General features: G+C 42.5%; 1 protein-coding gene across 1 annotated transcript in view; it reads left to right on the forward strand.

Moving 5' to 3' along the window:
* The window catches only part of znf644b (zinc finger protein 644b), a gene marked incomplete at its 3' end in the record, with an annotated part of 65940 nt that extends 46701 nt beyond the window's left edge, over window positions 1–19239 (forward strand). The window contains exons 3-8 of the mRNA XM_084308390.1: window positions 275–1846; window positions 1997–3145; window positions 3529–4200; window positions 18072–18197; window positions 18567–18669; window positions 19029–19239. Of these exons, the coding sequence (XP_084164516.1) occupies window positions 289–1846; window positions 1997–3145; window positions 3529–4200; window positions 18072–18197; window positions 18567–18669; window positions 19029–19239 (3819 nt within the window). The 5' untranslated portion in view covers window positions 275–288. The remainder of the gene's footprint in view (window positions 1–274; window positions 1847–1996; window positions 3146–3528; window positions 4201–18071; window positions 18198–18566; window positions 18670–19028) is intronic.
* Between the last annotated feature and the right edge of the window lie 2081 nt (window positions 19240–21320).

Consider the following 21320-nt stretch of genomic DNA (forward strand, 5'->3'; position numbering starts at 1 on the left):
TTACATGCACTAGAATTGGAAATGTACTAGGATTTTGATTGTGAAACGTTGATATTGTGTGTCATTTTCCATCCGTAAACCCTTTCATCTGGTACTTTAAGGCCATTTCATTATTATTATTATTAATTATTTCTTTCCCAAAACGGCATGTACTTGATGGATAGAAGTGACTGAGATTCTGTATGGTTCACGTTGTGTCGAATATGTTTAAAAAATGTTCAGCATGCTTGATGATTTCCTGATGGGTTTCTTTCCCTCCTCCCCCCCCCCCCAGAAAGTATTGCTGCTATGTCTGATCTGAAAACGAATGCACAAGAGGACAAAGACGTGGAGTTGGCGTGTGACAGCCCAGGTCCCACTCAGGAGCCATTACAGAGTCACACTCTGTCCCCCAAGAACAATGCCGAAGGCCCGTCCTCGGATGATGAACACGGAAACCCTTTAAATGGAGCCCGGCCGACTCCATTTGTACGCAGCGGTGTCCCCGCTGTTCCCCATGCGGGCGATCTGCCTCCAGGGCCACTTGTTAATGGACCTGGTTCACACCCCACCTCAGAGGTACGCCGTGTCCCGAACAAAGGTGGCATTTTATCCAACAACGTCCCGGATGCCGCGCGGCGACAGAGGAAGGACGGAAGCCCTCGGGCGTTACCGCCACCCGCCGAGCTCCAATCTGACGCTTGGCGGAGCACAGCGGGGCGTGTCCTAAAAACACCGGCCACGCAGCCAGGTGCCGCCGACGTGCCGCTGTTTGACTCTGAAGAGAACGAGTCTGAACCGGCCTACTCTGCCCCGTCAGGCGGCGGTTCGGACCAAAAGCGGGTTGGCCGCACCGCGACGAGCGAGGCGGCGAAAACGAGCTCTCTGTGGGACCTGAACGTGGAGCTGTCGGAGAGCTCCTCGGACGGTTACGACGATGGCGATGGCGGCGGAGTGATCGGATGGTACTCGCAGAAAGAGCTCATATGCTCCCTGTGGAACGGGATCACCGTTAACAGAAGGTCAGAGGAAAGTTCAGAGGCGGTGCCGCGTTTAATGAGTCAACGGGAGCAGAAGCACAACACGCACGCTGTGGGAACACTGGGCTCTCCGGAAAAGGTTCACAACGACGTAAATCAAACGCACAAACACTTCCGTACTGATGACGACTTTAGCTATTTTGACGTCGGCGACAAACGTGCCCCCTCGGGTAAAACGTCTGGCGCTAAATATTCTGTCGAGTTACACAAAGGTCATTCCAGGAACCTCTCTTTAGACACTGACCGACGTGTACATGGCGAGGCAGAGAACGACTGCGATGAGGAGAATGACCCAGAAGCGGAAGACGGCTTTAGCCCAAAACTCGAGCGGCTGAAGACGGAGCAATCGGAGCGAGATCAACCGTTGTTTCCGTGCGCGATATGCAATGTTAATTTCCAGGAACAAGGGCATTTGCATAGACATATGATGTATCATTTAGACGGGCATAATCGGGTGCACAATGAGAATATTCCACAGCCCTTTATATGCAGGGAGTGTGGGCGTTCGTTCTGCGACAGCAACTCCCTCGTGAAGCACATCATTATTCATCAAGAGAGGCTAGAGAAACTCATGGAAGAAATCAAGGGGCTCAAGAAACTGGAAAATGAAAGCAAGGATGCCAAACTACAGTGTCCTCACTGTGCGTTTGAAAGTAATTGCCGGAAAACCTTTGTCCATCATGCCAAAACACATGAGAATGTAAAGCGCTACTGCTGTGAGGAGTGCAACTACTTTGCACTAACCCGCCATGCACTTGAAGCCCACTTACATGCTGCGCACTTAAATACACACCAGTCCAAACATTTGAGATTGACTCCTACTCATGGTACTGAGGTACCGGACCCTGCTCGGTTTCAGTGTTTCTTCACTGGCCAAGACAAACAAGCATTAAAAAGACATTCTGAATTAGAGCATCAGGAATGGCTTCATGGCAAATGTGAAACCCCGGTGACAAAGGAAATGTCTGCCTGTGCAGATTCCACGGTCAATCAGTTAAAGTTCACTGAACAGTCCGAAATTGATGATTCGAAACCAGCGCTGTTGAAGACAAGCGTCTGTAGTAAGCGGCCTGCTTTCTTGAGAAGTGCTGACTTGACCTATTGGTCCAGTCGAAAAGCTGACGTTTACATGAAGAAATTGGATGAGCCAAATTCATACAAAAGCCTCAACGCCTCACAGTTCAAGAGCAGCGTCAGCACCGCAAACACGCCGTCACCGGATCTGTGGAAGACGCACAGAAAGTTACCTGTGCAGCCAGTAGAAAGAATCAACGTGACAACATGTCTCCCTTATGTAGAGGAAAATAAGCACAAATATGACCACAGGGTTTCAAGCGACGCAGAGCAGACAGACTATCCTTCAAACGCTACTGTTCCGCTCGCTGGCGAGACTTTTAAAGCAGACGAGATGTCCTGTGAGGGAAACACAGAGAATGCCATGGCAAGCTTCTGTTCGCAAGAGCAAGCAACCCACAAGTCTCCCTCCAAAAGAAAAATGTCGACACCCTTGCACAACAACGCCATCAATATGATGAATAACGACACGTTATTTAAATGTAACCGAAGGCTAAAGGAGCAGAGTACATGTAACCTTGAGGACTCGGAGCAAGACGACGAGGACAGCTACGACTTCAGTGATTACACCAGCGAAGCTACAGCCAACTTCCTGGACTGCAGCGAGAATGACAAGAACCCGTACGCACGCAGCTACTTCATACGGAGGCAGAGATTCTCAGTCAAAGACGACACAGAAGCTACCGACCGCCCTATCAAAGAGGAGGAGGATGGAGATGATGATTGCAGTGACATACAGCAACTCATTATCAAAGAGGAGTATATTGAAAGTGCAGTGTGCGAAGATTCCCCAGAATCACCCGCCGTGTCTAAAAGTAACCCCTTGGAAGTCCCGCCCCGGATGTCGGAGGCAGAGCACAAGGCCTGTCCCTACTGTCCCGCTGTGTTCGAGTCCGGAGTGGGTCTGTCCAATCACGTGCGAGGCCACCTTCACAGAGTGGGGTTAAGTTATAACGCTCGTCACATGGTTTCGCCAGAGCAAGTGGCGCTACAGGACTGCCAGCCACGCATCCGCAGAAAGATCCCCTCCGCCATGCGGAGACTGAAGAAAGGTGATGGTACTATTTCACTTTTTGTTGTGGTCACAATAGTGTGATTGTGATTGGTGTAATACATTCTGGCCCAGTATTTAAATGTGTTTCAGTCACCAAAACATAATGTAATAGTCTGAATGGCCTCATTACTGAAGAGCTCCAATAAGCAGTGTTTGTTGTCGCTGCATCTTCTGACAACATTTTTATTTTAATTTCATCCAAGATAATATTTGGTTAGTTAGTCTTAATTAGTTTTAGATCATATTATCATATTAACAGGCATATATGATCAATTGCATATACAGTATTTAATTTATAAATAGTGACCATTGAGGTTTCTACCATCTAATATTTCCATTTTCAGTTCACTAATCTAATCTTTTTCTGAACTGGTATTACAGCTGACAAGCCAGAATCACAAGGAGAACACACGTGTCCTCTGTGTTGGGGCTGGTTCGACACCAAAACCGGCCTCTCCAACCACGTGAGGGGCCATCTGAAGCGGATAGGTAAGACCGTTACCAGCGTCAACAAATCCCCTGTGTGCATCCTAAATGAACTGCTCCAGGACAAGGAGGAGCACCAGAACATTCTCCAGATCCTCAACAGGAAGCAGTTCCCCTCCCGTCCATTCGTCTCCCAGAAGTTCATCAGCAGCACCGGCCTGTTCCTGATGCCCACAGGGATTCCGGTGAAGATCCAGTATGGGATGAGGGACATTACTCCATGGAGCAGCTTTGTACCAAAACAGGAAGCAGAGGTGTGCGCCGAGTGGAAGGAGCCACAGGTAAAGACGCAAGGAGCCAATGAGCCGCCTCCAAGCACTTTAGTAGAGCTGCAAGGAGCCAATGAGCCCCCTCCAAGCACTTTAGTAGAGACGCAAGGAGCCAATCAGCCGCCTCCAAGCACTTTAGTAGAGACGCAAGGAGCCAATCAGCCGCCTCTAAGCACTTTAGTAGAGCTGCTCAAGACAAAGGAGAGGGACGTGGAGACAAATGAACGAGACCTCCCGTATGCAACAAGCAAGCACTTTAACACGACCAAAGAGAGCAGAGATGAAACACAGCCAACAGGTTTGGAATCAGTTCCCATTTTGGGCTTGATTATGATTTTATGTAAAGCAATCTCATAACTTACGTCTTCAACATTTAATAATTTTTTTAATTGATCTATTATTTAATTAAGGACCATACCAGCCAAAAGGTGGCTTCTCGCCATTACAGGAGATTGCCCCTGAGTTAATCGTTTTGTGTTCATAGGTGTATACGGTGTGTATTTTAGCTGATCTCAGCCTACCTAAACGGCGTTCACATTGCCATTGATGTTGGCAATGTGAAAGTAGTTTGAAAGTAGTTTGAAAGTCACTAGGCATGATAGGTTTCCTGCCATTGCCCTTGACCAAGGTACAGGCATTACAACTCGAGTTGGTCCCCGGGCGCTGCACTGTGTGGCTGCCTACTGCTCCTAGAATAGTTAGGATGGGTCAAATGCAGAGAACGAATTTCCCCAAGGGGATTAATATAGGTTAAACTTAACTTAATTCACCCTTGTATAAACCACTTGTTCCTACAGTATATTTCCGCTAACGTTACTGTATTATAAGCCATTCATATCCACACATCAATCGGGAGCACCGGGGAGTTAACAGCAAGCGCACCCAGAAACTGAAACCGAAACTGAAACCAAAATGGGAATTTGAAGGGCTTATAATAGAGAATAGACGTGTTCGCTGTATACAAACATACCGTGTTCGAGCCAATCAGCAATACCAACTGAGTCACGTGCAGTGATGCAGTCGTAATATGGGAACTGCCCAAACGCCATGTGCACGCGCGCACGCACGAGCACACGCATACATGTTCCCTCGGTTGCGCACAGAACAGATGATTATTATGCATAACAATGTTTTAAATGTAATTGTAGTTACAATTTCTTTAATTGAATTAACTTAAACTAGAAAAGTAAATACAAACTAAATAATGTAACTTAGAGTTAGTTTACAGAAGGACAGTTTCCTTCAGACTGAAGCACAACTTGTCTCATCCTTCCAGTTGGGACCACAGATCAAGCAACCCCCCACCAATTGGTAGCCTACAGGGCTTGTATTTTGGTTTGGCACTTCTCGTTGTTATGCTATCGGTATCCTATTATTATGCAAAGTCTAGGTGATAAGTGCCGGCCGGGTACTTATCGCACGGCGCGACGAGTCCAGTGACAATTGTGAACGCATTTTTGTGTGCGCGCGTGCACATCATTGCGCGCACTTCTGCCTCAGTGACCTACCTAAACTGAGTTTAACTGCGTCTTTGCACAACTGCATGCCTGGTCACGTGACTAAAAAGTTGCCTCGGACCTGCGCGTGTGAGGGCTGCGGGTGTTTGGGTCACAAGCAGATAATAGGGACTAAATAAGTTATTTGTGTAACGAATAACCACTAAACTGCATTAGGGGAAAAGTAAAGAACAAAAAACAACCTTTACCATTCTGGTTTTAAGCTACTGGCTTATTTTATCACTTTATTTTCTAGTAGCTGAGCCTTTTATTGTAGTGTGTTTCTTTTTATGACCGTTTTCTTTTGTTTCCTTTTGAACTGTCATTAGTCCACTACTACACATAAACTCCCTTAGTGGAGGTTTATTGTTATTTAGGTTATTTGTATGAACTCCGTTATTAGGAGGTGCCTTTGTGGCTTATTTCAGTTATTTCTATAATACCTCTTTATTGAGTGTTGTCCTGTTTTATTTATTTTCTTAAAATACTCATCTTGAGGCTTCCACAGGCTACAGGAAAAGGCTAAATGCTGAATAGGGCAGAGATCAGCACTACACTTTAATATAGCAAAGCCTGACCGGAAGGGTAGCCAACACGGAGGAAAATGAGAAAGCTAAAGCTAACACTGCGAGATTCAAACTTAAATAGACTCAGCTTTACCATAGGCACAGCTGCACTGAATCAGGTGCAATCAAGCCCACACACCAGCCCTACCATGAGGCAATTAACCAATAGAGGCCAGTGATTGACAGCTATCCCTCACAGGAAGACGAAATAGATATCTGTCCCTCACAGAAACGCCAAATAAAGCAAAAACCATGACAGCGCGAGCTGCTGCGCTAAAAGAATCCTACGGGGCTCTATGGAGAAATCATGGCACTCCCCTGACTAAGAGTTGTTTCAAAAGAAAACGGCTGGATGTCATTTTGCCAAATCAGCATGGCTGTGAGTGTGAGTCTTTCACCTTTTCCATATCTAGCTTTGGTATGGATTGATTGTTTAGATCGCTAGCATGGCTAACAAATGCAAATTATATTGTAGTCTGCCCCGTTGTTCTGACCAGGATTACGTTATTTTCTGCTCCGGTGATGTGTGCGCACACTGAGTCTGACGTATACAGCGAACAGGTCTATACAGTACATTTGTTAAACATGTTTAAACATGTTTTACAGCTTTGTCAGATTTGCAACAAACTTGACAACTTGAACTAGTCTTCAACGGTTTGTCGGATCATGATGAAAATGTAAACATAGCTGTCCCTTTATGATATCCTACTGATATCACTGACAAAAGTGATACGTAAAACATTATGGCCACCATTTCGATTTGGTCAGAAACAAGTCCTCCTCCTCCAAGACCTAGGCCATTCACTTTTTCCAAGCTTCTTGTATGGTATCTGTAGACCACCATTTAAGAAAATTGCATAATAATCGAAAGCATACTGTAAATCTAGTTTAAAATAAATCTTTAACTTCTGCATCATCCCTAGTATCAAAGGCTACATTTCAGAGAGAAAAAACATCAATACAATAAATTACTACGCAAACAAAGCCAGTAGTGTGGTAGTAGAGAGGGCTGTCATGATACAATCATGGATCCTGACGTGTCATACAAGCCTATTTCCCCCAGTATTTATAGATTAGATTAGATTAGATTAGATTAGATTAGATTAGATTAGATCAGATTAGATTAATATGTATTGTCATTATACAGCACAACGAAAAGAAGTTTGGCATTCATCCAGAGTGCAAATTTAACAGTAAAGTGCAACAGCAATATACAATGTACAGGTGATTAAACTGGGTATAAAATATATAAAAGAATACTACAGAGTGTAGTGCTAATCAGATGTATGTACAGAGTTGTAGTATAATATGCACAGTGATACAGATATAAAGACAGTGTGGTAGTAGTCATACTGGCCAGCATCCAGCATAAGAGTAGGATATGTACAGGTATAGATCTAGTATCTACAGATATGTAAAAGGACTATGTGCAGGTAGTACAGACAGGTGTGGATAGATTTGTATGCAATGAGAGTAAGTATATAGCGGATATACATTCAGTATATAGAGTATATATTATATAAGCATATAGAGAATATATTTTCACATCTACTGTAAGGAAAAACAACTTGTCAGCTTAGCTTTTTCTTTTCTTCACATTTTACTATGATTTATAATAAATAATAATAATAACTTTATTTGTATAGCACTTTTCATACAGATATTGCAGTTCAAAGTGCTTCACAGCAGTAAAAAATACAGGGATAAGCGAGCATAAAAAGATAGAGGTAGCAAGGTAAGGTAAATCACAGTTTTTCACATTAGGATCTAGCATCCCAATAGGCCTCTCTGTTTACGGTTTCATTCAGTAATAAAAATAATAAAATAGAATAGACAGAGTAAAAAAGTGCGGTTTGATTCAGTTTAAAAATAGGCAAAAAATTATAAAAATAGTTAAATAAAAATGAATATAACAACACTTTCTTTACAAAGTTCTAACATACAACAGAGCAGTGCATCGCTCTTAATACTTTGAGTTTCAAAGTATTTAACTCATTATAGATCAGCAGTTAAACCTGTGAAAATACTAATGTGCCAGCGGTCTCTGGCATCACCGTTAAAATGGTTTAAGCCTTGTTTTTGGCCACACATTTGGTCCTCTGGAATCAGAGCAATCGCTATTACGTCCTCAGAAAGGAGCCCCTCCATAGCCACGAGCTCTCTGGTGTTCTTACGTGCACGCCTGTGTCAATTTGTTCAGTCTGAGCACTGAGAAAGAGCTAGTGCACTACTACAATAGCTGCACTACTGAGCGTATTAAAAGCTCAAAGAAGTTGATCTTAAGTGGAGGTGTGAAAACTCACAATTCGGAAGCAGCTGCTCTGTTTTGCTCCATTTCACATGGGCATTCATGATGTTACACCGTTTGATTGATTGATTGATTGAACATTTTATTAACAAATTGCAGAATGGGTACAATAGAGTACAGCCAGGGCCGGATTAACAACCGGGCCGTCCGGGCCGCGGCCCGTGGGCCTCTAGTGAGGCCCACGGGCCTCACTAGAGGCCCCACATTTAATTTTTATTTGTTTTCTTATTTTGGAGATCGATGTCATACTGTGACACTGAAATGAAAACATATTTCATCAACTAAAATATTTAGTCAACAAAAATATTTCATCAACTAAAATATACAGTATGTCACACCCTGCCGTCTGCAAGTGGCTAATCTTGAGTATTTTTTCTCCTCTTCATAAGAGTTTGAGGTTTTCCGTTTGAGGTAAAAACAGCAATAAAAAGTCAAAACTTGCATCTCCACATCCCAGCCCCGACGCCTGAATACTTTTACCAACGGATTTCCAGTTCCGCGTTTGCGTTCTGTGCTCTGATTGGCCACTGCCGTTTCTGGTAGAGACAATCGTGTGACGCCTCTTTCTTTCACCGGTTAAACTTAGGCACTCTTTCGAAGTTGGTTAAGGTTAGAGTTTGTCTTAGAGCAGGGCGATAGAACACCAGCCCTGATTCCATACTCTAACCTTAACCAACTTCGAAAGAGTCGCGTAAGAAACGTCAGTCGCCAATCAGATCGCAGAACGCGAACACGGAACTGGAAATCCGTTGGTAAAAGAATAGTAGGTGAGATCTTCGTTCCCCAGAGGTAAGTCAGATAAATCTGGTCTGTCTATCTGTATGTCATGTATGTCATATATGTTATGATGAATTGAAAATGGGGGACCCTGATGTAAACAAGACAAACGTCTTTCTCTGGTCTGCATCCCCTTAACAATTGTGTGTATTGAGCCGTACTGTATTATTTGTACCCATTCTGCAATCTGTTAAATAAAAATTTCATTAATTAATTCATTCATTCACAGACAGTAACACAGGACAAAAACACATTTCAACCCCCTCCCTTCCCTAATTATAATTTAAATTAACATTCACGTAAAAGTAAGCTTACTATTCTAATATTATATTCTTGTCTCCAAAGTGTGTGCATGTTTTTTCTCTTCCTGAGGATGGCGTCATCCCCCCATCTAAACATGATGTGTTTCTTTTCTCTTCTTGATTGATTGATTGAAAACTTTATTAACAGATTGCAGAATGGGTACAGTACAGTACAGCTCAATAATTGTTAAAGGGATGCAGACCAGAGAAAGACTTTCATCTTGTTTACATCAGGGTCCCCCATTTTCAATTCATCATAACATATGACATACATGACATACAGATAGACAGTACTGCTACATCTATACATTTATGCCATATCAGATTTGCAAATACAGTACTGTTTGTGATACGAAAAGAGTCCAGAAAAGAGAGTATATACATTTGACATAGAAACTGTACATTGGAGGAGGTTGGGGGGGTGGGGGGGACTGTACATTGGAGGTGGTGGGTGGGGGGGGGGGGGGGGGGTAGGAGGGGTGGGTGGGTGGGTGACACTGTACAACTGTACAAGCAAAACTGTACATTGGAATATTGACAACCATACTTGGTCATTTACTGTACATTGGAGGGGGTTGTGTTAGGACATTTACAGGGGCCAGTTTCAAATTGCAGTCTCCCGTAGGTGTTCTTTGAGAGTGTTTTTGAAAGTGGGTAGTGATTCACATTCCTTTACAGCTTTGGGTAGGGCGTTCCACATTGATGTGGCATAATTGCGAAACGTGTTTAGTCCCTTGTTTGAGCCGAATCTGGGTTTAACATGATTTGTGGAGCTCCCTCTGGTGTTGTGATTGTGGTATTCACTGACCTTTGGCAAGTATTTTGACATGTACATGGGTACCTTGGTCGTGCAGTATCTTGTAGACCAGGCCCATTGCAAGTTCCTGTACTCTGTCGTCTACTCTAAGCCATCCTAGCTTGGCCCTCAGAGCCCACCACTTCTAAATATTCTATATATTTTTTAAAGTGACATATAAAAACGCCACTGTGCGTGCGTGCACATGTATGTGTGTGTGGGGGGGCCTCCACAAGAATCTGGCCCAGGGGCCTCTGAAGTCTTAATCTGGCCTTGAGTACAGCTCAATACACACAGCTCAATACACACAATTGTTAAGGGGATGCAGACCAGAGAAAGACTTTCGTCTTGTTTACATCAGGGTCCCCCATTTTCAATTCATAACATATATGACATACATGACATACAGATAGACAGTACTGATACATCTATACATTTATGACATACCAGATTTACAAATACAGTACTGTTTTTGATACAAGAAGAGTCTAAAAAAGAGAGTATATACATTTGACGAAGAAACTGTACATTGGAGGAGGTTGGTAGGTAGGAGGTTGGTAGGAGGGGTGGAGGGGGGGGTTGGGTAGGTGGGGTGGGGGGGAAACTGTACATTGGAGGTGGTGGGGTGGGGGGGGGGGTGGGTAGGTGTGGTGGGGTGGGGGGGGTAAGTGTACATTAGATTATCGACTAAACCTTACTTGGTCCCAAGAAGAGGGTCTTGTGTATTATTGGGTTTAATAGGACATGTATTGTACATTGGAGGGGGTTGCGTTAGGACATTTACAGGGGCCAGTTTCGAATTGCAGTCTCTCCTAGGTGCTCTTTGAGAGTGGTTTTGAAAGTGGGTAGTGATTCACATTCCTTTACAGCTGTGGGTAGGGCGTTCCACATTGATGTGGCATAATTGCGAAACGTGTTTAGTCCCTTGTTTGAGCCGAATCTGGGTTTAACATGATTTGTGGAGCTCCCTCTGGTGTTGTGATCGTGGTATTCACTGACCTTTGGGAAGTATTTTGACATGTACATGCGTACCTTAGTCGTGTAGTGTATCTTGTAGACCAGGCCCATTGCAAGTTGCTGTACTCTGTCGTCTACTCTAAGCCATCTTAGGTTGTCAAAGTGGGCAGGGGTGAGGTGGGTTCTAGGAGTAAGGTCAAGCAGTAGTCTGACCAGTTTGTTTTGAGATGTTTGTAATTTTGTTTTTATCGCATTTGAGGTGCTAGGATAGCTGTTAGGATGCTTTACAATGCTACCTCTACACAGCATTCATGATGTTACACCGTGGCTGTTAGGATGCTTTACAATGCTACCTCTACACAGCATTCATAATGTTACACCGTGGCTGTTAGGATGCTTTACAATGCTACCTCTACACAGCATTCATGATGTTACACCGTGGCTGTTAGGATGCTCTACAATGCTACCTCTACACAGCATTCATAATGTTACACCGTGGCTGTTAGGATGCTCTACAATGCTACCTCTACACAGCATTCCATCCCTCGCTGATGTTCATGTTCAATCACATAATTTCCATCAAACAAAGCTCCATTATAAATCTGCGATACATAGAGAGCTTCATGCTGGGGCCAGCAAACCGTGCGAGAAAAAGTTCAAAACCTATTTATTTGTTCTAACGCACATAAAGAATGAGTGTCGACGAAGTGGCTTTGAAATTGAAATAAAAAAAACATGGGATCCGTTTGATGTCGAGCTGGAAGCACATCAGCTGTGTTTGCACACGTTTGTTTAATGTCTATCCAAATCAAACTTTCAATCAGGTGCAGAGAAGGACGTTGATAAAGATTTAAAGCCAAATTGCTTTTTTGTTTGTCCTTTGAGTTCAAGTTAAAACCTAGTAAATGGCGTGCGTTGTTTCATGCTGTTGCGGCAGCTGCAATGACAGACTCACAAAGATGTTTTCCTTTCGGAACCTGCAGCCAGGCCCGTTTTTTGCCACATGCGGACTATGCGTTTGCATAGGGCCTACAAAGCCACCAGGGGCCCCCCTAAAATGCAAATAAATAAATAATAATAATAATTTTTTTTTTATTTACTCAATACACTGTATACTGTATGTGTATATATAACAAATCATCAGCTTAAAATTGTTTACCGATAGGCTACTGCTGACCGCAAGTGGGCGTTTCTTTATAAAAAACGAAAATACACAAGTAGCTTGTTAACTTTTATCTTTAACTTTATCTTAAATAGTTCCATTTAAATTTCAATATTGTAAGTCAGAAATTTAAGGAAAATGCATCTGTCATATTTATGTTCATTTGGGAGATAATGCAGATTCGGTAAATCCTGTACGTTTTCTTGGAGTTTCTTGATGTAGGGGAGCCCCAGTGTTTCCTATTTATTATAATTTTCTGTCATTGCTGGGGTTAACTTGAGATGTTTGATTTGAATTTGTGAGAAAAAAAGATATATACGTTTTTTTCATGGATCTAGCCTCCTCTTAACTCATTCTGCGCCATCGCTTAATGCGCGAGAGGGCACTAGAACGCCACCGCTTTAATCAATGGGGGGACTGCAAGATTTGCGAGTGCTTAAAATATATCTTAAATTATAACTATGGGTCTAATACACCAGTCGAGTTGCTTCCAGTCAACATGTACAAAACGGATTGTTTTTTCATCGGTACATTTCCGTTTTATACCGTTTTGATTATGAGTATAGTTTTGGTGATTCTTAGTAATTCCAGGAAAAGACGCGATAATAGCCCTTTAGTGGAATACACTAAACACGTTGTCATTTTTAGGCTGATTTATGAATCGTTTTTCGTCTGATTATCGAATCTTCCTGAAATCAACGCTAGATCATCATTATTATCCTTCCTCATGCAAGAATGAAAAGAGCCTCGTAGCGCGATGTTCCCCCCGCCACCTCCTCCCACCCAACGGCACACAGCCACACACACAAACACACACACACACACACACACACACACACACACACACACACACAGAGACAGCTTCGATTGGGGTAGAAAGACATATCAGATCAACGCAAGCTTTTATATATAGTGTTCTTACCTGGTATCTGATGTAATGCAAAAGAAATAATCCAATGATCTGATCGCCATTCCAAACACTGCTCATGGAGGTCCGTCGCACATTACAGAGCGTTACACACGAACGGGCCGGCAGGGTTACTGTTCCATGCCATCGTTGTATAGGCCTACCTCGCCTGAGTATTTAAACCGTGCCCGCACGGCTGGGATCGTCCCAGAAAATAAACTACATCATTCCTAATGGAGTGCAATACCAGCTGGAAGGCGTAGGCGGCGGTATTTGCCCTTTTGCGAGCTCAGACCCATTCCCAATGATAACATCAGGCTGGATGGATGAAAATGAATGGATATCGCTAATAAAAGAAATGACGATTAAAACCCGACTATACTCGTGATTGGCGCTCAACGGTCGGCGAGTTAACCCGACTATCATCGGGTCTAGCGTTGAATGAGTTAAAGTGCACCAGATTGATGCATTTAAATGTTAAATGCATGCCCACCTTAAAGGGTTTGGAATCCCCCCACCATAGTTTCACAAAATAGGGGCCTCCAAACAACATTTTGTATAGGGCCCCCAAAAAGCTAGAAATGGCCCTGCCCGCAGCTGTAGTCATAATGAACCATTTTAATGATATTATCACAGTTTAGTTTGGAACCCAATGTGCAGACAAAGAAACGGCAGACAGGTCTTTGTTAAAACCCAAAGGGGTATATTTAATTAGAGTGGTCAGTGTCCAGGCAGGGGTCGATACACGGGAAAGGTACTCATATAGTCTGGGCGTGCGCGGGGGCAAGAGAGAAGTACATGAGGTCCAGGCGAACAACTAGATGTATCAGAATAGGGAACAAGAGGCGGCTGGGTGGCGTAGCGGAGATTGCACTCGTCACCAATGCAAGAGATTCCGGTATCGAATCCCAGTCTCAGCATTGCCTTTGGCTTGGGCCGGCCGTCGCACTGGCTCATTTGGCAGAGTCAGCAGGTGGAAGTCGATGGGTGGGGATTGGACGTTGTGGACAGCGACTCCTACAGGTCGGTTGGGTGACGCCTGCATAGCAGAGACAGGAAGTATCGGGGCAGCGTGAGCCTCCCACGCGTTACTCCTTGCCACTGAGAGTCCGCGCTGTCTGGTGAAAAGATGAGACAGGCTGCCTCCTCATGTACCGGAGGGGACATGTGATGCAAGGCTTCTATCCTCACTACAACCGACCAGTGGGGGGAATAGTCTAGCAACGTTCAAGACAGGGGAGGGGAGAATTGGCAATACGAAATTGGGATGGGAGAAAAATTGAAAATAAGGAGAAAAAGTGGGTAAAAAAAAGAATAGGGAACAAGAGCAAAGTAACATGACTAACTGGTAAGGTTACGATCTGGCAGCCTCTCAACATCTGGGGCGGGGTTATATCCCCGACGTAATAGGCCCACAGATGTCAGATCAGCTGCCACGCTGAACACCACACCTACTTTATCAATAATGAGAGCGGGAGAAGGGAAAAGAGAGAGAGAGCACTGCCCGGCAGGAACCATGACAGATATGCCTTTATACATATCAAATCAAATCAAATTTATTTGTAAGGCCCGACAACACACGTTAATGTCCCCATGGGCCAGACACGTGTTCTTTAAACAAGTCAAGAAGAAACATCACAATAAATCAAGAATAAAACAAAAACACCATAAAGTCCAAAAACATTTTAATAAATAAAATAAATATATATACAGAAGGTAATTGAAATGTTTTCCCGTTTCCTGATTAAGATGGAGGTGGATTAAGATCAAGATATCTAATAAATGTATAACGCATTGTTTCAATTGATCATTTGTAGCAAACTGGGACACATTTAGTCTTATTGTGAAGAAAGTACCATATCATTGTGACACGTGTTTCTAATTCGTTGTAAATTTGAAGCTTTATTTGAAATATCAGTGGCTTTCCGGGAAACATCCTTTGCCTGGGAAACATTTATTTATCCATCTCAATTAATTTACAATGTTCATGAATGGGCAATTTTTATAGAATATATATATATGTGCTGTTGGCAGCTCCATTGTGTTTTCTGTTACAAGACCAACACAGATCTGTGAAATTCTGAATGTCTCCATGTCTTGTATGAGGTGATGGAAGTGAAAATAGGCTCCCTGAAGACGAGATTGTGCTAAACATCACCAACAACACATTTAAGTCTGCACACTGTGCAGAACAGATCCTTAAGACTTTGAAACCAGATGGAGGAAGGATGAGGTTATGGCACACAGGGAGTAACAGTTTTACCTAATCATTTCTGTAAAGTCTGCACTCAATTCCTACTTTAGCCTACAATGTGACATCCCAAGTGATTTTTGTAACATCAAAACCTTTTCTGAGTTCATTTAAAGGCCAGAGCCGTAATCTAAAAGCAATTGAAACTGACTGAGCTCTTGATACAAGGACTAAAACTAGACAATAAGTGAATATTAGTTATATGTCATTAGAGCTTTGCTTCAAAGATAGCACTATGGTTAATGCCCAAACAGCCACTGGCTCCTGAACACCAGTCTACCTACCAGCCAGCCAATCATATACAATGAGTGGCGCAGACATGCGACTGACACAATCGCTGCATTACCTGTCTTGATCTGGACTACACACTGCACAGTGTTGAAGATCCCACCACCTGCAAAGACGGGGCCAAGCTGTCGCAGCAGATAAGAGCGCCCGATACAACATCCTGCTGTGCTACACTCATAGTGCAGGCGGGGGGATCGCTTATTCTGTGGTGAAGGTGAAGCTTGCAGCTGACTTCTGCCCCCAAGGAAGATGGCCTGAGGAAGGGAGAGGCTCCAGTGACAAGTTCATCATCCTCCCCATTCCTCCAGCCAGAGTGCTGAGTGGGGTGAATCAGTGTGTCGAGGCTGAGCTCAGTGAATCTCCTGAACTCATGCAGCCATCCCATATTGTTTCCAATATTGATGACCCACCGGCCCCCAGTGCTCCACACTCGTCCACCACCGGCGAAGCATTCAACTTTGATGCCGTCAAGTATGCGGCAGTGGCGCTTGCGTCCCGATTCTTCTCCTCCTGCTGACATGTGTCATGGAATTCATCAACGACGAAAACATGCTGTATCAACCCAGATCCAGGGCTTCAGTTCCAGTCATCTCTGGCAGGTCTCTGAAGGTCTCCCGGGTTGAAGGCTTCCTGGACCAAGTACGCCAAGGTCTTCCTTTCCTAAAAAGAGTTGGTTCCGGCGTTAGCCTTTTTGTGGGCTTGCTAACCGTATACTTCGCGAGCTGACAGAAAATTGGAAAGAACTACTTATGTATTTGCTGAACGAAGTGAACCAGAGATGATGGGTAGTACACTATGTGGCATTATACACCCTTGGAGACGTGGAATATATTTTTTGCATCATTCCTTGTTCATTGTTTTTTTCAGGAGCAAATGGCTGTTTGGGGATTAATGCTTTTAAGCTGTGCACTAATTCATAACTAGATATAAATTCATGTCTATTTGAATGTTTTTTATTATTATCGATTTTTCTATGCAAAATATATCATAGACTCACAATTTCACTCACTCGCTCACAATTTCACTCACTCACTCACTCACTCACTCACTCACTCACTCACTCACTCACTCACTCACTCACTCACTCACTCACTCACTCACTCACTCACTCACTCACTCACTCACTCACTCACTCACTCACTCACAGTTCGCCAATCTGCTTCTAGTGGTGGTTTACAGGCATGGAACTTGCAGCTGACAGAGAATCGCCCACTAAAGACTTCTACGTAAACATTTGAGACCCTTAACACATTGAGCACCACGCCCCTTCCGGGAAATTAGGCCTAGTACGCCAACGCTTTAATCAATGGGAGGACGGGGATATTTGCGAGTGCTTAAAATATATCTTAAATTATGGCTATGGGTCTAATACACCTGTCGCTTATCAATGACTTGCTTGCAGTCAACATGTACGAAACGGATTGTTTTTTCATCGTTACATTTCCGTTTTATACCGTTTTGAGTACGGGTATAGTTTTGGTGATTTCTAGTCATTCCAGAGAAAGACGTGATAATAGCCCTTTAGTGGAATACACAAAACATGTTGTAATTTTTCGGCTGATTTATGAATTGTTTTCAAATAAACGCTAGATTATCTATAGTATATGTGTCCTTATGCACAATACAGAAGCGGGCTGAAAAATCGCTTATCCGTGCCTTTGTCAGCGCCAATGGCACGCACAGACACGCACGCACGCTCCGATGGCGGTGAAAGGAACATCTGATTAACCCAAGACTGGTAACATAGATTCCTTACCTCACATCTGATGTTCTGCAAAAAGATTAATCCAATTCCTGATCGCCATTCCAAATATTGATCGTGTTTATTGATCAAATGTTATATATCCAAAACACATGCACATCCCCAGCCAATCCAATCCAATGATGTGCAATACCATCCGGGAGACGATAGGCGGCGGTATTTGCCCTTTTGCGAGCTCAGACCCATTCCCAACGATAACACCAGGTTGGATGGATGAAAATGAATGGATATCGCTAATAAAAGAAATAACGATTGAAACCTGACTATACTCGTGATTGGCGCTCAAGCGATGGTGAGTTAACCCGATTATACTCGGGGTCGGCGCTGAATGTGTTAACAATGATTTGCTACACAGGGTTTCAGTTTGCCTCAAATCCTTTTCTATGGCAATACAGCAACTGAGTTATAGCTTATAATGAAATTACAACAATTCGAATAAAGTCAATAACTCAAAATATAATGAAGTTGATTATATAACAATCTGGGTAATTCTGGGGAAAATGCCCTTTCTTACACAATCAATGTTCTAAGCTTAATTTGCATCTAGTGTACTGTACACCTAGCTCTGGAGTTTACCTTCACTGTCTTCCTTTTCAGGGGAGTGTGACTCAAATAAGAGGATTTGCATTCACTGCAACACCATCTTCCCCAGTGCTGTGAGTCTGTCCAATCATCTTAGAGCCTATGCACGGAGGAAGAGGATTGCCATTTTGGAAGGAACAAGTACGTTTCAAGACTCTGGTGAATGGAAAATAATGTCAACAGCTGCTTGTCAGTTGCTGTGCCAGCTTCACTAAAGGCAGTATTGCTCAAGTATGAGTAAAAATAAACAAATGACTACTACTCTACAAGTAGTATCCGGAATTTAGAAGCAGAGGAAACTAGAATATTCATGTTAAGAAATCTTGTATTTTTTGCCTTTCCATCAAGCATCACATAAGTAGGCACCACATAAGTACATTTCACTGAAATATGAGTTTAGCTGACTATTGAGTTATGGATACTCCATTCTAAACCATCCTCCAGGAATACCGTGATAGGTTAATTGGGTACTCCATAGTAATTAGTAGAGTTGTTCTGTCTTTTTCCTAGCCTATGATTTTAAGCAAAAGAAGCCGAGATCAAGACCCGGCTTAAAGAAGAAGGTCTTCCCTTCCTTAAACACTGTAGAGGAGATCTACAGACTCACCTGCAGGTACTAAAAACAACCTTGAAATAAAATGACCCATTTTGAAACAAGACAGTGTGGCTTCCCTGTGCAATCTTTAGCTATGGATAGCAAGTTACTATACAGTTTGAACGCTGTGTAACGGTAGCTTCGTACGTTGCTAGCATTGATAATGTTAGTTTGACTAATGTACGTTGCTAATGGTGCTAACATTGCATAATGTTAGCTTGACTAAAGTCCAGACCAGACAAACCCTCCCAAACCCTGATCTAGGCGGCTCGTGGATGCGCCAGGCTGTAAAAATGGACATAATGTTTCAGTCGAAAAGAAAAGACGCAACTCTTCCAGAGACTTAATTTTTCTAAATTCAATTCTGTGTTCTACAGATTCTGCGACCTCGTCTTCCAAGGTCCCCTGACTGTCCAGGAGGACTGGATCAAGCATTTACAGAGACACCTCATGCACACAAGTGTCCCTCGCTCAGGGACGGGGATGGTAGAGGTATTGGGTCTTCACCAAGACAAGCATCCCATGCCCCCTCCGCACCCAAGCCTTGAACAGCACTTATCCCCCCTGGAACTTCCCGTGGCCTCCTAAAGTACTGGGTTGTTTACACATTCACCATATCACCTGACGGTGCTCCGGGTAGTTCTTTTGTATAGGGGGGAAACAAACCTCTGAAAAGTCCAAATAAAGTGTGATATATCTTTAGTATTGAATACATAAAGTGTTACAAGAGAAAAACGGGATCCCTGGAGCACTGTTTGAAACTAGAAATTATCTGTTTGGCTGTGGTGCTCCTACCCTCCCTCCACCTTTACCATACAAAGAAGCCTCCTCTAAGCACAATGTTGCTTCACTTTGTTTCAAAGGGTGATGTTGGGGGATTTGTGTCGAGATTATAAACAATATTCAAGCATATGTAACTAGTTATTGTAGAGGTAATTTTTTTCTTCTCAAAACTGCCCGGTGTATCCATAAATAAGGTAAAGTAAGATCTTTTGATAATTTGGGATGAGGATAAGCACTTAATTTAATGGTTGAGTCTTGAGTCTCACTCTTGACGGGCTAAACAGACCAAACACAACCACAAAATGTTGTCCTTATTCCTCGTAACTTAACGTGTTTGTCTACACGGTCCTCATCATAAACAATAGAAAATAGTACTAATAGCACCATTAATATCAATCCTGCAACAAATAGTTAACTATATATTATCAAAGATTATTTAGCCTATATGATCAGATATTCTATTAGTTTTATCAACTTAATTAATATACTTTATACATAAGTTATATTTATAAGTTATGCAAAGCGCCAACAATCACAGTAGCCATAAACGGCTAGTGTAGAGCAGCATTTCTTAAACTATTGGGACGCGACACAAAATGGGATCCTGTTTCTTTTGGGTCTCCATTCACTTGACAAGTCGTTATCATTGTATTCCAAACCTCTCTAAACATAATGTGTAATGTTGTCGAACCCACACAGTTCATTTTCGTTTTCAAACAGGAAAACAGACTATGCAATGTGAAAGTTGACTTTTGATTGATGGTACATTTAAGAACAAAAATGAAATGTTCTGTGTTTGCTCATGCAGATATAAAATGTCAAGTCAACATACATTATGTCCAGGCTATAAATAGACTAATCAGTGGTGGAAAGTAACTAGGTGTTTTTACTCAAGTACTGCACTACAATTTTGAGGTACTTGAGATACTTTATTTGAATATTTATTTCTGGGGACTTTGTACTTTTACTCCACTACATTTAAAAGGGTTATATTATAAAATGTTCTCCACTACCTTCATCTGAACCCATCAGTTACTAGTTACTTTGAAGATTTTTATTTTTTTTTTAACATGGCAAATGTGTATGAAGCCTGCCAACTTCAAGAGGACATAATCAGAGCCTGTTGCACAAATTGACCACATACCACTCTTAACATAACCTTTAGAGGTCAATGATTCAAGAATGTAATGCTCCCAACGACTGCACAAACATTGTGTTGAATGGGTACTTTTACTTTTGATACTTAAGTATATCCAATTTCAAATACTTCTCCCCTTTTACTTAAGTAGAATTTTGAATCGAGGACTTTTACCATAGTACAATCGTTTACATTTCTGGCACTGTGTAGGCCTACCTCTTCCACCACTGATGTTAATACAGGAAAGGTAATACTTGGTGCTTTGCCAAAGACTTTAAAAACATTTGCCACATTTTCATGGCATCCTTCCACTTGTACAAAGCAAACATAGGACATAACTACAATTTGTCTCACCTCCTTCTTTGCCCAAACAGACAACTCTCACCTCAGCATCCTGATAAAATAGGCGCATTTGTAAGAACCAAATAAGAAAATAAGCCGCTTATATAGATTATTATGATTGATGTTTTATGGTGTATACTATTTTCAGTCAGTCCTATCAAAGTAAAAAAGAAAAAAATTAAGTCAGCTGTAAGTTTGATTGATTGATTGAAAACTTTATTAACAGATTGCAGAATAGGTACAGTACGGCTCAATACACACAATTGTTAAGGGGATGCAGACCAGAGAAAGACTTTCGTCTTGTTTACATCAGGGTCCCCCATTTAAAATTCATAATGATATTTATGACATACACAACATACAGATACAGTATGTCATGACATTTATGACATACAGATATACAATA

The sequence above is a fragment of the Notolepis coatsorum genome (assembly GCF_963971535.1).
Source record: "Notolepis coatsorum genome assembly, chromosome: 2".
Taxonomy (NCBI): Eukaryota; Metazoa; Chordata; class Actinopteri; order Aulopiformes; family Paralepididae; genus Notolepis; species Notolepis coatsorum.